The following is a 23720-nucleotide window of genomic DNA, read 5'->3' on the forward strand; positions in this document are numbered from 1 at the left end:
TGCTCCACGTGGCCCTGTCCCACCAGCACAGCGACCCGGCTCAGCCCCGCTGTGGGGGTCCTGTGCCCTCCCTGTCCCCAAGGCTGTCACCTGTGCCCAGTGCAGAGCCTGGTCCTGCATTCCCACTGGGAAGGTGTCTCCCTGCTCTCCGAGGGGCTGCAGGGGGGTCTGGTCCCTTCCCCAGCCCCCCCCGGTGATGGCAGCACCCCAAGGGTCTCACCCCATGATTCCTGCCTGGATTCAGCCATTCCAGAGGATTTTCACCTCCCTCTGTGCCCCCAGCCCTCCCCCCGGTGATGGCAGCACCCCATGGGTGTCTCCCGGGGGTCTCTCCCTGGATTCAGCCATTCCAGAGGATTTTCAGCTCCCTCTGTGCCCCCAGCCCCCCGGTGATGGCAGCACCCCAAGGGTCTCACCCCATGACTCCTGCCTGGATTGAGCTATTCCAGAGGATTTTCAGCTCCCTCTGTGCCCCCAGCCCCGCTCCCAGAGGAGTGAGTGGGGTGTGAGGTGGGCAGGGAGGGCAGTGCGGCCCCTGCAGGGGCAGTTCCAGCCGGCAGGGCAGCAAAGGTGCTCCAAGGCCGTTCCTCTGCTCTCATTGGCTGCTTTGGCTCCGTTTGTCCATCTGTCCGTGCAGCCTCTCTCATCCCACTGCGGATGCAGCTTCGGATTCCCAACGAGAAAAAATCTCAAACCTGAGCCAAGGAAGGGTAATTTTAGGGGAGTTGATTTTTTTCTTTTTTTTTCTTTTTTTTTTTTCTTTTTTCTTTTTATTATTTTTTTTCCCTTCCTCCCCACTTGGCAACATAAACAGCATCCCTGACAGCTTTACATTGAGTTTGCCATGGCAACCTCCGGCAGCCAAGTGTTCCCAACACCCCATTCCCAAACTGGGAGAGGAGATGGACCCTGGTGGGTGTTGCTGAGGGGGGCGGAGTGTGGGGCTGGGATCCAGGTGCTTGGGGAAGGTGATGCCACCTTGATCCACCTGATCCCAGCTGGGATCTGTGGCTCTGGGCAGGGAATGTGGTGGCTGGTGATGCTTCTCCTTGGCCTGGTGGTGGGAGATGTCCCAGCTGGGGCACAGATTTCATCAATGGAAGAACCTCCTGAGCTTGGGCAGGGATTGCTCCATCTCAGATCATCTGTGGGAGGATGGAGCAGTGCTCCCATCCAGGATCTGATCTGATATCCTGGGGCAGGAGGATCCCTGTCCTTACCCAGGGACCCAACCACGGCTGCTCCTGGCACGTGCCAGGCTCTTGGTGCCATCAGCAGTGCCACAGGCTTGGCAGCAGGGCCACCCACGCCGTGGCTGAAGTTGTCACTTGTGGCATCTCCAGCTGATTAATTTTCCCTCATCACTTTTCTCCAAGGTTGAATCCAGCAGGTGCTGGGGCTGGGGTGGTGGCCCTGGCCCTGGGCACTGTCCCTGGCAGGACAGAGGTGCCCCTGGCAGGACAGAGGTGCCGTGCTGCCGTTTATTATTCCGGGCAGGTTCAGCTGCAGCACCAGCTCCGCCGCTCCTCACCAGCTCCTCCTGCCTGGAGCCCTCACGCTTCTTCCTCCCCTCACACCCCTCTTCTTCCTCCCTTCACACCCCTCTCCTGCTCCTTCCTCCCCTCACACTCCTCTCCTTCCTCCCCTCACACCCCACCAGGCTCCACGTGGGTCCCCAGCTCAGGGATGGCATTTGGGAGGTGACACACACACACAGCTGGTGTCACACACACAGGGAGCTCAGGTCCCTCTCCCACCTGGGCTGTTTTCTTCCCTCGGGGAGAGTTTGTTCCTCTCCAGGGCCTGGGGGCTCTGGGAATGGGTTCCCAGTGTGAAGGACAGAACGTGCTGGGGTCACTGGGAGCTCCTCAGAGCGATGGCTCTGATCCGGGTGGATCCCCTGGGAATGGGGCTGTGATCCCAAAAGGGCTGGGGGAGGATGCTCAGAGCAGACAGGAACCATCCCACACCTCAGTCCCAGGCTGGGACTGCAGGGTGGGACACAGGGATGGTGCTGGGTCGGTCCCTCCTTTCCCTGAGAGCAGAGTGGATTCCAAGCTGGAATCTCACAGTGGGACACAGGGATGGTGCTGGGTCGGTCCCTCCTTTCCCTGAGAGCAGAGTGGATTCCAAGCTGGAATCTCACAGTGGGACACAGGGATGGTGCTGGGTCCCTCCTTTCCCCCCAGGATACAGCAAATTCCAGGCTGAAATCTCACAGTGGGACACAGGGATGGTGCTGATCGCTGCTCCCTGAGCTCTGTCAGGGGTAATTAAGGGCTAGGCCGTTACAGTATTAATTAACTGTCTCCCTCTTAACCTCTGAGCGTTCCTCAGCTCCTCAGACAGCGCCGGTTGCTATGAAAGAGGAGGAAATGAGCGTGGTGGGGTGGGGGAATTAGCGTTTTTTCTCTTAATCAGCAGGAGCCTGCTTAATTGGGCCTGCCACCTCCCGCTTCCCGCTGCTGGGAGCTGCTGCCTTGCAGGGATGGATGAGCTCAGCTCCAGGAGCAGCCGTGGGATAACAGGGCTGGGGATGGGCAGGGATCCCTGCTGGATGGGGCAGCAGAAACGCTCTGGCCCGAGGAGTTTGGGTGTCCAGGAGCTGCAGTGTCCTCATCCCTGTGTCCTTCCATCCCTGTGTGTCCCATCTGTGTGTCCCCATCCCTGTATCCCATCCCTGTGTCCCATCCCTGTGTCCCATCCCTGTGTCCCATCCCTGTATCCCATCCCTGTGTCCCATCCCTGTGTCCCTATTCCTGTGTCCCATCCTTGTGTCCTTCCATCCCTGTGTCCCATCTCTGTGTTCTTTCATCCCTGTGTCCCTATCCCTGTGTCCCTATCCCTGTGTCCTTCCATCCCTGTGTCCCTATCCCTGTCCTCCCCTCCCCGTTTTCCCCATCTCCATCTCCACCATCCCCATGCTCCACCATCCCCATTTTCCCTATTCCTGTGTCCCCCCATCCCCATTCTCCCAATCCCTGTGTCCCATCCCCATTCTCCCAATCCCTCTGCTCCCATCCCTGTGTCCCCATCCCTGTCTCCCATCCCTGTTCCCCATCCTGCCCCGCTCCCCCCTCCCTGCAGCTGGGGCACAGGTCTCTCCCGAGGTGGGGACATTCTTGCGGTGTCACTGCTGTCCCCGAGGTGCAGTTGGTGCCTGTGGCGCCCTGATAGTGCCGGGAGCTGCCCTGGGGGTGCTGCTGGCGGGATAAGGAGGGCCAGGCAGGGGGGGTTTGGTTCTTTGGGGTTGTGCTGCCCCAGAGATTGAAAAGTCCCTGGGGCTGGGGCTGGAATTGGGGCAGTTTGGGCCAGGACAGTTTGGGACTGTCCTGGGGCTGGAACTGGGGCAGTTTGGGACAACTCTGGGGCTGAAATTTGGGCGGTTTGGGATGGGGCAGTTTGGGGCAGCTCTGGGGCTGGAATCGAGGCAGTTTGGCATGGGGCAGTTTGGGACTGCCCTGGGGCTGGAATTGGGGCAGTTTGGGACTGCCCTGAGGCTGAAATCGGGGCAGTTTGGGGCAGGGCTGTTTGGGATAGCTCTGGGGCTGGAGCTGTGGCAGTTTGGGGCAGCCCTGGGGCTGGAATTGGAGCAGTTTGGGATGGGGCTGTTTGGGACTGCCCTGGGCTGGAATTGGGGCACTTTGGGACTGCCCTGGGGCTGGAATCAGGGTTGTTTGGCATGGGGCAGTTTGGGGCAGCCCTGGGGCAGGAACTGGGGCTGTTCATGACAGCCCTGTGCTGATTTGGTGCCTTTCTGTGGGGTTTGGGAGGGCTGGTGCACCCCACGTGTTCTGGGATCAGCCGTGAACATTCTCCCTCCTCCCTCCTCCCTCCTGTCCCTCCCCAGCCTGCTCTGCCACCCCTGGGCCCCGTCTGGGGCGGATGCTGCTGGAGTGGCCGTTCCCCTGTTGTTCTTTATTTATTTTGCCCTCAGAAAATTTTTATTTTCTCTCCATGAGAGCCTCCCCTCGCAGCCTTTTTGCCTCTGGAGTGCCGGGAGCTTCCCTGGAGCTTGGGAACACAGCTAACCCTGGCTGACAAAAAGCCCTTTTTCCCTCTGGCCTGTGCTGTTCCCTTCATGTCCCTGTTTGTCCCTAGAACTCTGAGATGCCAGCAGGGAATCCCAGCCCCCAAATCCCTGAGGAATGGGGGAGCTGTGGGATGCTCGTGGTCCCTGCTTGGCTTGGTTGGAGTGTTTTTGGGGCTCCTCTCTCCTCGCTGGGGTGTTGTGACCTGGGTGGCAGCTCTTGGGGACACTGAGAGCCACTCGCTGCCCTCAGGGAGCCACCTCAGAACAAGTCATTAACGGAAAAACCTCAATTTCTGAGAAACTCTCAGGTTTTGGTGGTTTCTCTGCCACTTCCCTTTTCTATTTCGTGGTTCCTGTGGCATCTCCCAGCTGACGTAGAGCCCATGGGGTGCTGCAGCCCCTTTCTCTATTGGGGTATTGGGATATTGGGTCATTGGCATATCAGGATATTGGGGTATTGAGATATTGGGTCATTGGCATATTAGGATTTTGGGATATTTGGATATTGGGATATCAGGGTATTGAGATATTGGGATTTTGGGAATTTGGGATATTGGAACATTGGGATATTGTGAATTTGGGATATTAGGATATTAGAATTTTGGGATATTAGGATATTTGGATTTTGGTATGTCGGGATTTTGGGAATTTGGGATATTGGGATATTTGAGATATTGGGATTTTGGAATATTTGAATATTGGGATATTGGGACATTGGGACTTTGGGATATTGGGATATTTGGATATTGGGACATCAGGATATCAGGATATTGGGATATTGGGATTGTTCCCTACCTGCCAGCAGGGCGGGGAGCGATGCTCCGGCCCCCACGTCCTGCCCAGGGGAGGAAGCAGCTGTTTCCCACTGCTGAGGGGTATTTTTAACCCAGAATCAACGGGAGGATTTGTCTGGGCTGAAAGTGAAGAACCACCTGGGCTCCTTTCCTGCCCGGCCCTGCAGCTGCGGCTTTTCCCTGCTCCACACTCCGAGCTCAACTTCTCACCCAGGAATTTCTGCCCAAACCACGCTGACACTGAATTCTCCCTAAAAATCCCCTCCTTGGGGCAGCGCCGCTCTCCTCTCCCACCCCATGGGGCGCCTCGCTCCTTTCCAAGCCCTCCTGACGCCGATATTTTTGTTTCCCACGGTTGTTTTCACAGCTCCAGTTGCTGTGGTATCCAGGGAGCCCTCCTCCTCCTCCTCCTCCTCCTCCTCCCGCTGCAGGAGCTGCACGCCGGGCGTTGCTAAGGTCGCCTCCGCGGTAACATGCACATCCTGTTTACACCTTCATCCCGACAAGTTGGGCTCGGATAGAGCCGCCCGTTCCCCCCGGGAAGCCCCCAGGGAAGCCCCCAGGGAAGGGGCCACACGGAGCATCCCCCCCCGGAGCCGCCGGAGCCGCGAGCGAGGCCGCGCCGGGAGCGCCGCGCCGGTGGCACCAGCACCGTGACAAGATGACGAACAACGTGGCCGACCACCACCCCGGGAACTCGGTGGCTGAGGGCAACCATGAGGGGGACTTTGGGTGCTCCTTGGTGGAGCTCAGGAACCTCATGGAGCTGAGGAGCGCCGAGGCCGTGGCCCGGATCAACGACTCCTATGGCGGCGTCCAGAACGTCTGCAAGAGGTTGAAGACGTCGCCGGTCGAAGGTGAGTGGGCTGGGGTTGTCACCTCCGGGGTTGTCACCTCCAGGATGGAGCCATGTGAAGGTGACACCCAATGGTGATGGCTCCCGTGGTCTGGGGTTGTCACCTCCAGGATGGAGCCACATGGAGGTGATGTCCAAGGGTGGTGGCTCCCAAGGTTTGGGGTTGTCACCTCTGGAATGAAGCCAGGTGAAGGTGACGCCCAACTGTGGTGGCTCCCATGGTCTGTGGTTATCACCTCTGGGGTTATCACCTCCAGGATGGAGCCATGTGAAGGTGACATCCAAGGATGGTGGCTCCTAAGGTCTGGGGTTGTCACCTCTGGGGTTATCACCTCCAGGATGGAGCCATGTGAAGGTGACATCCAAGGATGGTGGCTCCTAAGGTCTGGGGTTGTCACCTCTTGGGTTGTCACCTCCGGGATGGAGTCATGTGAAGGTGACACCTGAGGGTGGTGTCTCCCGTGGTCTGGGGTTGTCACCTCTGGGGTTGTCACCTCCAGGCTGGAGCCATGTGAAGGTGACATCCAATGATGGTGGCTCCCAAGGTCTGGGGTTATCACCTCCAGGATGGAGCCATGGGAGGGTGACACCTGAGGGTGGTGGCTCCCGTGGTCTGGGGTTGTCACCTCTGGAATGGAGCCATGTGAAAGTGATGCTGGAGGGTGGTGGCTCCAGTGACTGTCACGTGGTCTGAGATTGTCACTTTTGGGATGGAACCACATGAAGGTGACACTTAAAGATGGTGTCTCCAGTGGCTGTCCCATGGTCTGCGGTTGTCACCTCTGGGGTTGTCACCTCTGGGGTGGAGCCATGTGAAGGTGACACCCGAGGGTGGTGGCTCCAGTGACTGTCCCGTGGTCTGGGATGGAGCCACACGAAGGTCACATCCAAGGGTGGTGGCTCCAGTGGCCATCCCATGGTCTGGGGTTGTCACCTCAGGGGCTGTCACCTCAGGGGCTGTCAGAGATGTGGGATGGGGTGAGGAGCTCCTCCCCACAGCCCAGGTGCTGCTCCAGCCCTTCCCTGTTTAATCATTTACGGAGTGGGAGGGGAGGTGTAAAGGTTGGAGGGCGTTGGTGAGGTGGCCAGGTGCCACCCGCAGCTGTTGGTGGCACTTTGGGCTAGGGACAGGAGCAGTGTGTCCCCAAAGTGGGTGGGGGATGCACCCAGGGATGGGGAGATGGGCCCAGGTCCCTCCTGCACTGAGGATGCTCCAAGGAAAACCTGGACACTGCAGCTGAGTGGTGGCAGTGACACCTGGGGTCACCTCTGGGAGGATCTCAGGGTGTCACCTCTGCCCTCACGGGCTGGGCTGGCTTTTGGGGTCCCCTCATCAGCCAGGCTGGTGGCACTGGTGGCACCTTGGCACAGCAGTGGAGCCTTCCCTGGCATTGGGGGGGTGCAGGGGGCAGAGAGCCCCTGATTCCAGCTCCAAGGGTTTTCCTGGAGCTGTGGGATGGGAACTCAGCCCTAAAACTGGGATGGGGACTCAGCCCTAAAACTGGGATGGGACTCAGCCCTAAAACTGTAGGATGGGACTCAGCTCTGGAGCTGTGGGATGGGGACTCGGCCCTAAAACTGTGAGATGGGGACTTGGCCCTAAAGCTGTGGAATGGGACTCAGCCCTGGAGCTGTGGGATGGTGGCAGCCCTAAAACTGTGGGATGGAGACTGAGCCCTAAAACTGTGGGATGGGGACTTGGCCCTAAAGCCGTGGGATGGGAACTCAGCCCTAAAGCCGTGGGATGGGAACTCAGCCCTGGGGCTGTGGGATGGGGGCTCAGCCCTGGGGCTGTGGGATGGGGGCTCAGCTGTGACAATCTGTGGGATATTTTTAGTGCTGCAAGGGGGGGATTTGCAGCTTTCCAGCTGCGAGCGGGACCGGGAAGGACAGACAATATCGGGATGTCGTTAGAGAAGGGGGGGAAATCCCGGTGGAAATACAAAGCCCAGGTCACAAAACAATGTGCTCAGCCCTGCCAAAGTGGGATCAGGCTGCTTTGGGGTGGGAGGAGAGGCAGGAGGAGAACCTAAAAGGTTCATTTAGGGAAGGTGAAGGGTTCAGCCCCACCCCGATGCCCCTGGGGTGTCCCTCCCATGGAGCTGAGCTGTCCCAAGTCCCAGAGAGCACAGAAAGTTTCTCTGCTCCAAATCCTCAGGGATTTTTGGGAAGAGCAAAATCCCAAGGGCACCTGTGGCACCTCTGTCTGACCCCACTGTTTGTCCCCATCCCCATTCTCATTGTCCCTCTGCTGATCACCCCTCTGGAGTGGCACAGGGCCTTGTCCTCCTGTCTGTCAGCCCGGGGTGTCCTGCCAGCACCCCTGTCCTGCTGTAGGATCCGTGCCCTGCAGTGCTCTGATCCCACCTGGATCCACGTGGCTCCTGGCCCTCGGTGCCACCCTGTGCTGCAGACCTGGCTGTCCCCTCTCCTCGTGGGCAAACGCTGTCCCCCAGAGCCCGCCTTGGGTGGCCCTTGGGGTCCCCACCCCCAGTGTCACTTTGGGGGCTGCTGGTTCTGGCAGCTCCAGCTCTGCCCCAGGAGGTGCCAGCAGACCCCAAACCCTCGGGGCTGCTCCCAAAGTGGCTTTGGGGTGGCGTGGGGTGTGACTCTGATGAGTCACCCGTGTCCCCTGGGTGCCAGCACAGCCACCCTGACTCACCCAGCCCCATTCCTGCAGGGAGGCTCCTTGTGCCACCCCACAGCCGCTGTCCCCAGGCAGATCAGGCACTGGTGACAGCTCCCTGCTGTCACATGTGACCTCCAGCGAAAGTTTCTGCCCCATTTCCCTGCTAAACCTGACCCCAGAGCCTGCAGTGGCCCCATGGGTGGCACCTGCCCAGGGCTGCTGCTCTTTGTCTCCTTCTAATCGGCCCCCCAGACTCTGTGGTGGCATTTGGGTGGCACGGGCTCCTTGTCACCCTCCCTGTGCCAGCACAGAGCCATCGAAACCCCTCCAGTTCCGGGGAGGGTGGGGCACAGCCCTGGGATCATTCCTGCTTTGGGATCCCTGGCTGCCCTGTGCTGTGGGACCATCCTGTGTCCCCGTGTGTCCCCACGTGTGTCCCCACATGTGTCCCTACGTGTGTCCCCGCGGCTCCGTGGCCATGAGCCACATTTTCCACCCTCTGCTGGGGAATGGAGGCCGGGACATCCCAGGATCCTGCTCAGCCCCCTCGTCATGGCTGGGTGGGGACAGCGAGGCTGCTGTGCCAGCTGCCAGCTGTCCCCTCCCTGCAGCTGGGCTGCAGCCACAGCTGCGGGGCGGGATCGATCCTGCAGCTCCCTCCTGCTGCAGGGACACACGTGGGGACACATGGGGACACGGGGGCTGGCACAGGGGTGTCACTAGAGTGACACAGGGTGGGCAGGGAGGTGTCCCACAGAGTGACATGGAGCTGGCACGGAGGTGTCCCCAAAGTGACAGGGGGCAGGCAGGGGGGTGTCTCCAGAGGGACACGGGGCTGGCAGGGAGATGTCCCCAGGGTGGCATGGGGCTGGCACAGAGGTGTCCCCTCAAAGTGACATGGGGCTGACATGGGGGTGTCCCCTCAGAGTGACACGGGGCTGGCATAGGGGTGTCCCCAAAGTGACATGGGGCTGGCACAGAGGTGTCCCCAAAGTGACATGGGGCTGACATGGGGGTGTCCCCTCAGAGTGACATGGGGCTGGCACTGGGGTGTCCCACAGAATGACAAAGGGCGGGCACGGAGGTGTCCCACAGAATGACATGGGGCTGGCACAGGAGTGTCCCCAGAGTGACATGGGGCTGGCAGGGAGGTGTCCCCCAGGGTGACACAGGTCTGTCAGGAAGGTGTCCCCTGGAATGACTCAGAGCTGTCCCCTGCATGCAGGACCTGGGTCCCCTGTCACTGCCAGGCTGCTCCAGGCACCACCAGGATGTGCCCAGGGCCATTCCTGGAGCATCCCGGGACCTGGCAGTGGCCCCGGGGACATCTTAAGGTGGAGAAGGATGGGATGGGGGGGTCCCTTAAGGTGGTGCTGGGAACACAGCTGTGTCACACTGCCACTGTCACCATCGCTGGCTCATGGCCTGGCACCCCACCAGCATTTATGGCATTATTAGGAGTGGCAGTGTCACTTTGCCACTGTCACCCACTGCTCCCTCCTGGTACCCCCCTCAACATTTATGGCTTTATTAGGGATGGCCGTGTCACCACTGTCACCCATTGCTGGCTCATGGGTTGGAACCCCCTCAACATTTATGGCTTTATTAGGGGTGGCCCTGTCACTTTGCTGCTGTCACCCATCACTCCATCCAACCCTGTCAGTATTTATGGCTTTATTAGAGGTGGCCACTTTGCCACTGTCACCCATGGCTGCTGGCAGGGCTCTGAAGGGGCTCAGGCTCCCTTTTATTCCCCATTTTCCCCCATTTCCCCCCGTCCTCGCTCCCAGCTCCGTGTCCTGCTCCCTCCCTGTGTCCCACCCTTTCCCAGCAGCACCAGCCCAGATCCCAGCTTGGACCCAGTGTCCCCAGGGCTGGGAGAGGCTCCCACAGCTCCAGGGGCTGGCACAGGACAGGGCTCAGGTGGCCACGGGCACTGCCAGTGCCAGAATTGCCCAGATTTGCCCAGGATTGCCCAGGATTGCCCAGATTTATGGCTCATTTGATGTAAACAAGGCCACCGGTGCCAGCTGGCAGCACCTGGGCACTCGCCAGGCTGCAGCCTGGTGTCCCCTGCCTGGGGGTGACAATGGCACAGCACTGCTGCAGCCTGGTGTCCCCTGCCTGGGGGTGACAGTGACGTTCTCCAGGCTGCAGCCTGATACATTATTTATTTGTTTGTTTATGTTTTTGGTTTGTTAATTATTTATATTTTATTTATTTATAATTTTGTTTTATTTGTTTATATTTTATATATTTCTATTTAATATTTTAATGTATTATTTATTTATTTAACTAATTCCTTTAATTTATATTTTGATTCATTTGTATTTTATATATTTATATATTATCTTTTAATGTATTATTCATTTAATTAATTTTCTTTGTTTATACTTTATTTATTTATATTTTATTTATCTATACTTTATTTATGTTTTATAATTTATATATTATTTATTTATATTGTAGTTGTTTATACTTTATGTAATTTTTGTTATTTATTTGTCTCTATTTATAGGTTTATTTTATTTATTTGGTTATACTTTATTTATAGTTTATTTTAATTTTATTTAATTTATTTTTTATACTTTATTTTATAGTTTATTTAAAATTTTATTTGTTAACTACTTTATTAATTTTTATTTTTATTAATTTTCTTAATACTTCATTAATTTTATTTTTAAATTTTTATTTTTATACTTTTATAGTTTATTTAAAATTTTATTTGTTTACTACTTTATAAATTTTTATTTTTTAAATCTTTATTTTCTTAATACTTTATTAATTTTTTTAAAATTTTTATTTTATTTATTTGTTTATACTTTATTTATTTATTTATTTATTTACACCTTGTCTCCCCTCTGCCAGCTCCTCACATTCTCCGGGACGGGCAGGGAGCTGCTCCTGGATGAATCCCACAGGGACAGCAGTGGGATTTACCCTCATCCCTGTTCTCCCCACCCCTCCAGGCCTGTCTGGGAACCCCACGGACCTGGAGAAGCGGCGTCAGGTCTTTGGCCAGAACTTCATCCCCCCCAAGAAGGCCAAGACGTTCCTGCAGCTGGTGTGGGAGGCGCTGCAGGATGTGACGCTGATCATCCTGGAGATCGCAGCCATCATCTCCCTGGGGCTGTCCTTCTACCACCCCCCGGGAGGGGACAACGAGCGTGAGTCCCTGGGCTGGGCACTTGGGTCTGCCCCCGTTCCTATGGGGATATCCTGGGATCTGCCCGTTCCTGCTGAGGGGACTCTGGGATTGACCCATTCCCTGTGGGGATATCCTGGGATGGACCCATTCCCTGTGGGGATATCCTGGGATCGACCCATTCCCTGTGGGGATATCCTGGGATCTGCCCCGTTCCTGCTGAGGGGACTCTGGGATCGACCCATTCCCTGTGGGGATATCCTGGGATCTGCCCCATTCCCTGTGAGGATATCCTGGGATCTGCCTCATTCCCTGTGGGGATATCCTGGGATCGACCCATTCCCTGTGGGGGGGACTCTGGGATCTGCCCCTGTTCCTGGTGGGAGCAGGGGTTTGGGATGGAGACTCGTGAGATCTGCCTGGTTCTCTGTGGGGATATCCTGGGATCTGCCCTGTTCCCTGTGGGAGCAGGGGTTTGGGATAGGGGAATTGGGTGGTGGCACCTCCCCATCTTTGGGGTCTTTGGGGGAGGACCAGTTATCCAGTGGGGAGTTCTCTCCAGGCAGTGTGTAGGATTATCCAGTGGGAATTCTCTTGTGTGGGGTTATCCCAATGGGGATTCCCTTGTGTGGGGTTATCCAAGCAGGAATTTCCTGCTCCAAGCAGTGTTTGGGGTTATCCAATGGGAGTTCTCTCATACGGGGTTATCCATGGGCTCTCTCCCGGGCAGTGTTTTTGGTTATCCCATGGGTTCTCTCCTGGGCAGTGTTTGGGGTTATCCCATGGGAACTCTCTCATATGGGGTTATCCCATGGGAATTGTCTCATTTGGGGTTATCCACGGGCTCTCTCCTGGGCAGTGTGTGGGGTTATCCCATGGGAACTCTCTCATTTGGGGTTATCCCATGGAACTCTCTCATTTGGGGTTATCCATGGGAACTCTCTCATTTGGGGTTATCCACGGGCTCTCTCCCGGGCAGTGTTTGGGGTTATCCCATGGGACTCTCTCATTTGGGGTTATCCCATGGGAACTCTCCCATTTGGGGTTACCCACGGGCTCTCTCCCGGGCAGTGTTTGGGGTTATCCCATGGGAACTCTCTCATTTGGGGTTATCCCGGGCAGTGTGCGGGCAGTCCACGGGCGGCGTGGAGGACGAGGGCGAGTCGCAGGCGGGCTGGATCGAGGGCGCTGCCATCCTGTTCTCCGTCATCATCGTGGTGCTGGTGACGGCCTTCAACGACTGGAGCAAGGAAAAGCAGTTCCGGGGCCTCCAGAGCCGCATCGAGCAGGAGCAGAAGTTCACGGTGATCCGCAAGGGCCAGGTGATCCAGATCCCCGTGGCCGAGATCGTGGTGGGGGACATCGCCCAGATCAAGTACGGTGAGTGGGGCTAGGGCTGAGCTCCCCCCTGGGAGCCTCTGAAGCAGGGTAGAGATTTTCCAGAGTAGAAATCCGTTTTGATTTAGGGGAAATGCACGTTTTTGAGTTGAGTCTGTAGTTAGAAAACGGCCTGGTTGCAAAAGCCTAGGCTCAGAGAAACTGCTTCAGTGAAAGACAGAGATGAAGGGGAGGAGACAGAAAGTGATAGAGAGAGGCAGAGAGACTGCTGTGAGAGCAGGTCAGCCCGACCTAAGAATTCTTTCTGACAAAGAAGAACTAGCAGCAAATGTCACGTGAAATTCATAAAAGTGAATATGTATGGACCTATTGTGAAGTTGTATGCGTGTGTGTATTTGAGAGGGGGATAAAAAGGGACCTGGAGTTCCCAGAGGTACCCACGTCATTTGAGGAGAACGATTCCCACATGTGTCCAGCGCTGTAATAAACACACCGGCTTTACAACTCTCACAAAAGTTGTGGAGTTTTGATTATCTCCACAAAACACCTCCTCCCTCCTTCTCCAGCCCTTCTTCCTTGAGGACAAGCAGCAGCTCCTCTGGTTGCTCCATGGAAATGGTGCCTTGGAGGTGATGGAGCTCCATGGCAGCATTTTCATGGAGTAACCAGCTCCAGTAACCAGTGGAGCTCCATGAGCTCACTCACCTTCTCTTTTTGGCCTGGAGCTTTAAGGAGCTCCTGGATCAGAATTAATTAATTTTATTAGTTTGTGTTAGTCTATTTTCCCAACCTTGTCCCTGTTAAGGATATTTCCTTATCCAGGAGATGTTGAGGAATATTTCCTTGCCCAGGAGATGCTGGGGAGTGTTTCCTTATGCAGGAGGTTTTGGGGAGTATTTCCTCATCCAGGAGATGCTGGGGAATATTCTGTTATCCAGGAGATGTTAGGGAATATTTCTTTATCCAGGAGATGTTGGGGAGCATTTCCTCATCCAGGAGATGCTGGGGAATATTTCCTTACCCAGGAGTTGTTGGGGATTATTTCCTTGGCCTGGAGGCACTGCTGGATGTTTCCTTATCCAGGAGCTGCAGCCCTTGGGATCAATCAGGCCCTGCTCCTCGTTTCCCAGGGGGAATATTCCTCCCATTCAGGAAGGAGATTGATCCAACACAGTGTGTGTTTTCCCAAGGGCCTGATTCCATTCTTGGCAGGTGGATATGGTGGATTTTGGATGCATCAGGAGCTCTGGGAAGGATTCATTAAAACCAGATGGGGAAGCACCGAGCAAAATCCTCCCCAGGAGTCTCCAGCGAGGATTTGGGAGCTCTTGGATTTCATTTGATTGCACCTGTCCCTCACAAACCCCACCTGCTGCTTCTCTTCCCTCTAGAGCTGCTCTGAGCCTGAGTTTTGGATCCTTTTGGAGCATTCCTGGGATGGGGCAGGCAGGGCTGAGCCCAGGCTGGGCTGATCCCTGGTTTTCCTCCTGTCCAGGTGATCTCCTGCCAGCGGATGGGATCCTGATCCAGGGCAATGACCTGAAGATAGATGAGAGCTCACTGACCGGCGAGTCAGACCAGGTGAAGAAATCCATGGATAAAGACCCCATGCTGCTGTCAGGTGAGGGTTCTGGGATGGGATCAGGGTGGGCCCTGCTCTCAGGGACGTGTCCAAGGCCAGGCTGGACGGGGTTTGGAGCAATCTGGGATAGGGGAAGTTGTCCCTGCCCGTGGCAGGGGGTGGAACAGGATGGGGTTGAAGGTCCCTTCCAAGCCAAACCAGTCTGGGACTCTGTGGGATGGGAGCTGGGAGTGTCACCTGTGTGCCCATGGCATTGCTGCCCTGCCAGGTACCCACGTGATGGAGGGCTCGGGCAGGATGGTGGTGACTGCCGTGGGCATCAACTCCCAGACTGGCATCATCTTCACCCTCTTGGGAGCAGGAGGAGAGGGTGACGAGGAGAAGAAAGTGAAGAAAGGTAAGAAAATGCCCTGAACCTGCCTTTTTTCCCTCCTTTCTCCCTTTCCTGGGAAGCATCCACAGGCTCCTCCCACATGGGGTCAGCTCCCCTGGCCCAGGCAGGATCAGGGAGAGGTTGGGGATCTATCCCTGTCCCCTCCACCTGGTCCCTCCATGCTCCCAGACCTCTTTGGGACCCTTCTCCAGCACCCTCCTCTCCATCCTGGAGCTGTGGGGTTTGGGGGATCAAGGATCCCCTGGGAAGAGGGGCTGGTGGCAACTCCCCTGCTGTGCTCCTTGCCCACCCCGTGGTGGTGGGAAGGTGAGTCCTGGGTGCCCACAGGGTCTTTTCAGCCCATCCAAACCCTGCAGGACTTGGCTGAGGATCTCCTGAGCATTCCCTGAGCTCCCTGGGGGAAAGGAGGGGACGGCAGGAGGCAGAGGAGGGCTGGGACAGCAGCCAGGCTGAGGTGTTCCCATCGTGCTGGGACTGGAGCACTCTCCTGTCTCAGCTTTCACATCCAGCTGCTTATTCCCAGCTGGGGAAGCTCCCTGTGTCCCTGATGCCCTGCTCAGCAGGTTTGGCCTCACTGGGATCAGGCGCTGGCAGCAGCATCAGGCTGGCACTGCCAGCTGCTCCGGCATCCCCGCGCCAGGGAGCCCTTCCCGGGAGGCGATGCCAGGCGGGAGAGGCTCCTGGGCTGTGCTGGCTGCAGCTCCCAGCTCTGAGCTGGATCCTGCCTTCCCCAGCTCTGAACTGGATCCTGCCTTCCCCAGCTCTGGGTGTGGATCCTGCCTTCCCCAGCTCTGAGCTGGATCCTGCCTTCCCCAGCTCTGAGCTGGATCCTGCCTTCCCCAGCTCTGAACTGGATCCTGCCTTCCCCAGCTCTGAGCTGGATCCTGCCTTCCCCAGCTCTGAGCTGGATCCTGCCTTCCCCAGCTCTGAACTGGATCCTGCCTTCCCCAGCTCTGAGCTGGATCCTGCCTTCCCCAGCTCTGAGCTGGATCCTGCCTTCCCCAGCTCTGAGCTGGATCCTGCCTTCCCCAGCTCTGAGCTGGATCCTGCCTTCCCCAGCTCTGGGTGTGGATCCTGCCTTCCCCAGCTCTGAGCTGGATCCTGCCTTCCCCAGCTCTGGGTGTGGATCCTGCCTTCCCCAGCTCTGAGCTGGATCCTGCCTTCCCCTGCTCTGGGTGTGGATCCTGCCTTCCCCAGCTTTGAACTGGATCCTGCCTTCCACAGCTCTGAACTGGATCCTGCCTTCCCCAGCTCCAGGATTTGGGAGCTATGGAGCTCCCACCATTCCCAGTGCCGCTATCAGGACAGGGTGCCCTGAGAGTGGCACTGGGAATGGCACTGGGAATGGCACTGGGAATGGCACTGGGAGCCACCCAGTGCTTGGAGCTTTCCCAGCCTTCAAGCTCAATGGGTCTGGGAGCAGAGCAGGTCCAGGGGGTGCCACCAGTTTGTCCCCACTGGAGCTGTGGGGTGACATAAAGCCCTTGTCACCTGAGGCTGGTTGAGGTGCAGCAGCCCTGGGCACCCCCGTGTGCCACCTGGACAGATTTTGGGGGGTCACACCTCCCTGCTCTGGGTCTGGTGCTGCCCATGGTGGGGGACAAGTCTGTGCTTCCCATCTGGATCTGGTGGCAGCAGGAGGGAGGGACCTGGAGCTGCCAGGAGGGTTTTTTCTCCTGAAAATCTGCTCTGGGGCTTCTCCTCCTGAAAATCTGAGGCACCTCCAGCACCCTCGAGGCACTGCTGGGGTTTGGGGGTGATTTACAGGTGGGGAGAAGCAGAATCCTTGGGACAGGGGTGCCCAGGGCAGCCTGGGAGCTGCGGAGCCTCGAGCTGTGTGTGGACCAAGGCGTGGTGTCCAGAGGGTGACCACTGGAGTGGCCCCTGGGAGCATCCCAGCTGGATGGGGAATGCGGCTCCTTGTGCTCAGCCCTCCCCCCTTTCTCTCTTTGAACAGGTAAAAAAAGCGGAGCCCCCGAAAACCGCAACAAAGGTAACGCCAGCCTCTCCATCCTTTGAACCAGCACCACACTAACTACCAGGCATTCCTCCTTCCTTCTTTCCTTCCTCCTTCTTCCTTCCTTCCTTCTCCTCATCAGTCTGTGCTCTTTGCTGCTCCGGCGGGACTCTCGCCTCGTTTCTCCAGGACAGGGTGCAACGGTCCCGTGGTGTCCCCAAAACCCCAACCCAAGGCAGGGGATGCCGTGCTGGGACTGCCCAAAACCAGAGGCCAGACCAAATTAAGGGAATCAAAAGCAGTTTTATTTATTGAAGGGCCTTCAGGTGCATTTAGGGCAGATGAAGCCCACCCAGAAATGGACCACGGGTCACGGGGTTTTCACACTTTTAAATCCATTTGCATATTGGGGGTTAATCTGCCAATTACAGCTGCAGGTAATGAAGCCATTGACACCAAATTTGCTCCCCCAACTCCCTTTTGCTCCCATCTCTCAGGGCCTGACCAGTGAGGTGGTGTTGATTCCCAGGCCTGGAGAGGAATTGTGTAAAAATGGGAAAGCAGCAGCTGACACTGTGTGTGGAGTTTAGAGTTATACACTAAAGAACTGCAGGATTATAAATACATGGAAAAGATAAAAGCTAAAATCCTAAGGCATCACTGGAATGAACCTTCCTGCTGTTCCTGCATGGGGAAGAGCCATTTTTCAGGGAGGACTCCTGGTGGAGCATCCCTTTCTTGGGATGCCTCCATGACTCCCAGCAGGGATTTGGTGGTTTAAAGCTGTCCCTGCACAGGGTTGGTGTTCAGGGCAGAGCTGGAGGTGCCCTCCTGGCATTCCTGGGATGAGATCTCCCCCAGGGCCTGGCCCATGGGACGCTTGCACCCTGTCCTGCCATGGCCTCGACTCCGTGAGCGTCTCCTCACCAGTGTTTCTCACCCTGTTCTTTGCAGGCTGTGGAGGAAGCCCCATTTCTGCACCTCTCTCTCCACCCCTCTCTCTCTCTCTCTGTTTCTCTCTCTGTTTCTCTCTCTCTCAGCAGTTTTGAGTTGCCCTCCTTGAGTCAGCTCTGTCCGGGTGCTTTGTTGTGTCCGTGTCGGGTCTCTTGTCACTGTGGAGCTGCTCCGGGGTGGCCTCCAGCCCAGGAGGGGACAGGACACCCCCAGGGGGTGGCCCTGGGGCCGCTGCTGCTCCTCCAGCTCCACCAGCTCAGGAGGAGCCTCTGCTGGGCTGCCCATCCCTCTCCAAAGCTGCCAGGCTTGGGTTTGCCCAGGGCAGCCTTCCAGCTGGGTTAGCCCAGTTTTAGGAATGGGAAGCTGGGCTGTCTCGGGTCCCAAAGGCGTGGTGGATGGCTCCAGGCTGGGATTGGAGGATTCCTGGCTCCCTGCTCTTCAGTCTCCATCCCAATTTCTAACCCTCCCCTCCATCTCACCCCCTCCGTCGCTTCCCTGGCGAGCGATTCCTGCTGGGCTGCCCACAGGGCACTGCAGGGGTGGCACTGGGGGAACTGGGGACACTGGGGCATCTCTGGGCTCATTCCAAAGCACTCCCAATCCTCTGCAGGCTTAGAGGCTGGAAGAGAACCCCAAAATCTGGCCTAGAGGGTCTCTTGCAGAGGTGTGATGAGTGCCAGAGTCACCTCTGAGGATCCCTGATCCGTGGGCAGAGGGTAGATGACAGAAAAGCACCCCGGAGAGAGGTGGCAGGGCCTGGACACGGAGCTTCCATGTGCTCGGACGCGTGTGTGGTCGGGAGTGGTTCTTGTCCTGGATTTCTCTCTCTCTCTCTCTCTGCCACCACCATCCTCCTCCGTGGTGTCCTCCAGCCTGGCCTGGGCCTCTCCTGTTCACACGTGGTGTTTTCTTTTGCCCCCCGGGCTGTAGCTAAAACTCAGGATGGTGTGGCCTTAGAGATCCAGCCCCTGAAGAGCCAGGAGGGGGTGGAAAATGAGGAGAAGGAGAAGAAGAAGGTGAAGGTGCCCAAGAAGGAGAAGTCGGTGCTGCAGGGGAAGCTCACGCGCCTGGCGGTGCAGATCGGGAAGGCAGGTGAGTGACAGTGACAGTGACCCCAGAGCTGGTGGGGAAGGGCTGACCCTGTCCCCTGTGTCCCCTGTGTCCCCTGTGTCCCCTGTGTCCCCTGTGTCCCCTGACCTCGTCCTCGTCCCCAGGGCTGATCATGTCGGCCATCACCGTCATCATCCTGGTGCTCTACTTCGTCATCGACACCTTTGGGGTGCAGAAGCGGCCCTGGCTGGCCGAGTGCACCCCCATCTACATCCAGTACTTCGTCAAGTTCTTCATCATCGGCGTCACCGTGCTGGTGGTGGCCGTGCCCGAGGGGCTCCCGCTGGCCGTCACCATCTCGCTGGCCTACTCTGTCAAGGTGAGACCTGGGCGTGAGGAGGGACTGTTGGAATATCACCAATGTTGTGGCCAGGACGTGCCTGAGCTTGTCTGGCCCTGCTGCTGAACCAAACAGTGGCCACTGTGGGATTTCACCCCACAGACACTTTGGGCTGGCTGGGTGTGTGGTGTTTCACCCCACAGACACTTTGGGCTGGCTGGGTGTGTGGTGTTTCACCCCACAGACACTTTTGCCTGGCTGGGTGTGTGGTGTTTCACCCCACAGACACTTTTGCCTGGCTGGGTGTGTGGTGTTTCACCCCACAGACACTTTTGGCTGCCTGGGTGTGTGGTGTTTCACCCCTGGGACACTTTTGGCTGCCTGGGTGTGTGGTGTTTCACCCCTGGGACACTTTTGGCTGCCTGGGTGTGTGGTGTTTCACCCCACAGACACTTTTGGCTGGCTGGGTGTGTGGTGTTTCACCCCACAGACACTTTTGGCTGCCTGGGTGTGTGGTGTTTCACCCCACAGACACTTTTGGCCGGCTGGGTGTTGGTGTTTCACCCCACAGACACTTTTGGCTGCCTGGGTGCTGCAGCTGGGCACTGGGGACAAGTCCAGGCCTGCAGGAGCTCTGGTGGTGCTGGGATGGAGCTTCCCCCCATAACAGGGGCTGCTCCTCAGGTTTCCCTCTGTGGAGAAGCTTTCAGACCATGGTGAAGGAAAGGAGTCGGTTCTGATGGAGGGTTTGGATCCAGAGCTTTATTCTGGCCCTCAGGCCTCTGAATGCAGCACCAGCTCCAACAGAACTCCCTGAGCCCGTGGCTGCTGCTCCTTTAACCCCGGGGAGAGGGGCAGGGAAGGGGCAGGGAGGCACCAAGCAGGGACAGGAGGGGAGGGACAAAGGGACAAAGGACACCTGGATGGCCCAGTGCCCCCCAGGGGTAGAGGGCATCCTTTGGATCTGCCAATCACTCAATGCCCTTCTGGAATTCCAGGATTTCAGTGCTGGGAGGGGAAAGGAGAGGTGACTGACACACCTGGGAGGGAATTATCAGGGGAGGGACCTGAGGTTCTGAGGTCCCCCTGAAAGTAGTTCATGCTTTCATGTACAGAATTGTTTTGTATATAATTATAACTTGAGTCTTAGAATTAGAAAGTACTTCTATTCAAAGCGATGCTGAATGGCCTTGGTCCCAGGCTTTTAATCAGTATTTTTCCAGCTGAAATTCAGTAATTTCCAGTAATTTTCCAGCTGAAATTCAGAAAGTTGTCTTTATCAGTATATATGAGCACAGTTTTCTGATCAGTGACTGGATGAATTTCGAAGTGGCAAATACTCTGTTCAGTGTCTAGACACACATCCTGGGCACTAATAGTATTGCTTTCACAAATGAATCCCAGCTGTTCTCTAGTAATGCAGGATTCTAAGTTTGCTGTTTGCTACTTTTCATTCACTTTTCGTGCCCACACCCTATGTTCTGAAGGGTAGAGTGTGACAGTGTTCACAAGAGTTTTTAAATTAGAACAGAGACAAAGATCTGACTCCATGTTTCAGGAGGCTTAGTTTATTGTTTTATGATATATATTACATAAAAACTATATTAATAGAAAAAAAAGTTCTCATCAGAAAGCTAACTAAGCTAAGAATAGAAAAGAATTATAACAAAAGTTTGTGGCTCAGACAGAAAGCTTGAGCCAACTGAGCTGTGATTGGCCATTAATTACAAACAACTCCATGAAACCAATCACAGATCTACCTGTTGCATTCTACAGCAGCAGATAATCATTGTTTAATCATTTTGTTCTTGAGGCCTCTCAGCTTCTCAAGAGGAGAAATCCTAAAAGGATTTTTCATGAAAAGATGTCTGTGACTGTAGAGCACTGTTTTTGATGATTTAATCTTAGTGCAGTGATGGGATGGATAATGTAAACAGTGGAATTATGGATGGTAAGCACAAAGGCAGTGGTTACATTAGAAGCAGGATCATAGGTGAAATTTACTACAGCCTACCAGGATTGAAACTTCTTTTCAAAATCAATTGCATTGTCACAGACAACTTCCTGAAAGGGACGGGGGTGGCAGGGGTGAGGCCAGCCCTGACCCTTCTCGCTGCTTGCAGAAAATGATGAAGGACAACAACCTGGTGAGGCACCTGGACGCCTGCGAGACCATGGGCAACGCCACGGCCATCTGCTCGGACAAGACGGGCACGCTGACCATGAACCGCATGACCGTGGTGCAGGCCTACGTGGGGGACACCCACTACCGCCAGATCCCCGACCCCGAGGCCATCCTGCCCAAAACCCTGGACCTCATCGTCCACGGCGTGGCCATCAACTCTGCCTACACCTCCAAGATCCTGGTGAGCTGCGGCACCACAGCTTGGGGGCGTCCTGATGACTTGGGAGGGTGCCTGGGAACTCAGGCTGGACAGAATTAAAGGAATAAAGTAGGGTTGATTAAAATATAGTGAGAGTGACCCCAGAGCTGCTGGGGAAGGGCTGTTCCTGTTCTCTGTGTTCCACTCACCTTGTGCCCTGTCCTACCTGCCCAAGGTGAATCTTCAAGAATCTTGGGCAGTACAAGAGCCCGGCCGTGGCTCCACCCAAAGATGGACACCTGGTCATGAGTTTTCACACTTTTATAAGTTTTGGTCCATGTCCATATTGGGGTTAATTGTCCAATCACAGCTCCAGGTTGTGCAGTCCCATCCTCCCAGTTTGCTCTTCTCAATTCGCTGTTGTTTGCACTTTTTGGGGCTGAAGCTGCAGCAGTGTCCTTGGTTCTGGGGCTGGAAAAGGATTGTTTGGTGTGGCTGAGCTGTGAGGAGAACATGTGAAGTTCAGAGTCATATCCTAGTGCAGTACAGAGTCTGGAAAATACGAAAGCTTAAACTTAAGGCATTGTTCCATCCATCCATCCATCCATCCATCCATCCATCCATCCATCCATCCATCCATCCATCCATCCATCCATCCATCCATCCATCCATTGTTCCATCCACCATTCCATCCATCCTTCCATCCATCCTTCAATCCATTGTTCCATCCATCCTCCCATCTATCATTTCATCATTCCACCCTGTTCCACACCCAGGTTTGGCATCCTTCATCATTTCTCCCTCCTTTTTGCAGCCACCAGAGAAGGAAGGGGGGCTGCCCCGCCAGGTGGGCAACAAGACCGAGTGTGCCCTGCTGGGCTTCGTGCTGGACCTGAAGCAGGACTACCAGGCCGTGCGCAACGAGGTGCCCGAGGAGAAGCTCTACAAGGTCTGGAACAGAATAGGAATTTACCAGGGTAGAAATCCATTTTGGATTTAGGCGAAATCCATTTTGGAATTAAGTGAAATGTGCTGCTTTGCATTATTGAGTCTGGAGCTTGCTAACAGAGATGAAATGTGCTGTTTTAACTTGTTTGGTCTGTTAACTCTGCTGTGCTCGCAAACTGCCTCAGTTAAGGAAAAAGAATGGGAACTCCCAAACTAAAAAGGGAGATAAGAGGGGCCCCTTGAACTTTGAAACAAAGGCGAGAGCCAAAGCTGAAGCTGCAAGAGTCTGACAGAGTGACCAGAGAGTTCTCTGTACAAGGAATAATTGCAAATTGTAACTCAAAAAAAGTAAAATGAATATACATAAACCTATAATGAATAGGACCTATAGAACCTATATGAACCTATAATGAATATACATAAAACTATAGTGAATAGAACCTATATGAACCTATAATGAATATACATAAAACTATAATGAATAGAACCTATATGAACCTATATGAACCTATAATGAATATACATAAACCTATAATGAATAGGACCTATAGAACCTATATGAACCTATAATGAATATACCTAAACCTATTGTGAAACTCTGTGCAAGTAAAGGGGATAAAAAAGGATTGGGAATTCTCAGGGGTGTCCTTTAGAAGGAACAACCCCACATATATCCAGGGCTGTAATAAATACCAGCTTTACATCTTTTACAAGTTGTGGAGTTAAGTTTTGGGGTTTTTTTTCCCCACAAATCAGGTCTACACCTTCAACTCCGTGCGCAAGTCCATGAGCACCGTGCTGAGGAACAGCGGCGGCGGCTTCCGCATGTACAGCAAGGGCGCCTCCGAGATCATCCTGCGCAAGTAAATCCTGCTCCTGCCCCATCCCCTGGGCATCCTGGGCATCCCACGGGGCAAGGGGGCATGGGCGTGGGTGCTGGGAGGTGCCCAGTGGGGTTTGGGAAAGCTGGAGGGAAAGGGGGTGTCCATACAGGGTGCCAGGAATGGGTTTGGGAAAGTTGGAGGGGGCTGTGAAAAAGGGATAGCCCCTGTTTGTAGATGGGGTGCTGGGAATATGGCAAGGAGTTTTCGGGTGGATTTGGGAAAGCTGGAAGGAGCTGTGGGAGGGGAATGCCCCCTTTTCCGTGGATGAGGTGCCAGGAATGTGCCAAGTGTTTTTTGGGTGGATTTGTGAAAGTTGGAGGGACTTGTGGAAGGGGAACGTGCCCCTTTTTGTGGATGTGGTGACAGGAATGTGCTGAGTGTTTTTTGGGTGGTTTGGGGAAATTGGAGGGGGCTGTGAAAAAGGGACAGCCCCTTTGTGTAGATGGGGTCCCAGGAATGTGCTGAGCGGTTTTTGGATGGATTTAGGAAATC

The 23720-nt window shown here is 55.3% G+C and overlaps 1 protein-coding gene across 3 annotated transcripts in view; it reads left to right on the plus strand.

The window, feature by feature from the left end:
- Positions 1-23720, plus strand: part of ATP2B4 (ATPase plasma membrane Ca2+ transporting 4) — a 60928-nt gene that overhangs the window by 17145 nt on the left and 20063 nt on the right. For all 3 annotated transcript variants that reach the window (XM_066565283.1, XM_066565280.1, XM_066565282.1), the window contains exons 2-12: positions 5195-5684; positions 11282-11479; positions 12580-12837; positions 14291-14416; positions 14646-14774; positions 16729-16764; positions 18613-18774; positions 18897-19111; positions 21196-21438; positions 22211-22345; positions 23101-23207. In XM_066565283.1, coding sequence (XP_066421380.1) covers positions 5489-5684; positions 11282-11479; positions 12580-12837; positions 14291-14416; positions 14646-14774; positions 16729-16764; positions 18613-18774; positions 18897-19111; positions 21196-21438; positions 22211-22345; positions 23101-23207 — 1805 coding nt within the window. In that variant the 5' untranslated portion in view covers positions 5195-5488. The remainder of the gene's footprint in view (positions 1-5194; positions 5685-11281; positions 11480-12579; positions 12838-14290; positions 14417-14645; positions 14775-16728; positions 16765-18612; positions 18775-18896; positions 19112-21195; positions 21439-22210; positions 22346-23100; positions 23208-23720) is intronic.

This window comes from Molothrus aeneus, chromosome 24, assembly GCF_037042795.1.
Source record: "Molothrus aeneus isolate 106 chromosome 24, BPBGC_Maene_1.0, whole genome shotgun sequence".
NCBI lineage: Eukaryota > Metazoa > Chordata > Aves > Passeriformes > Icteridae > Molothrus > Molothrus aeneus.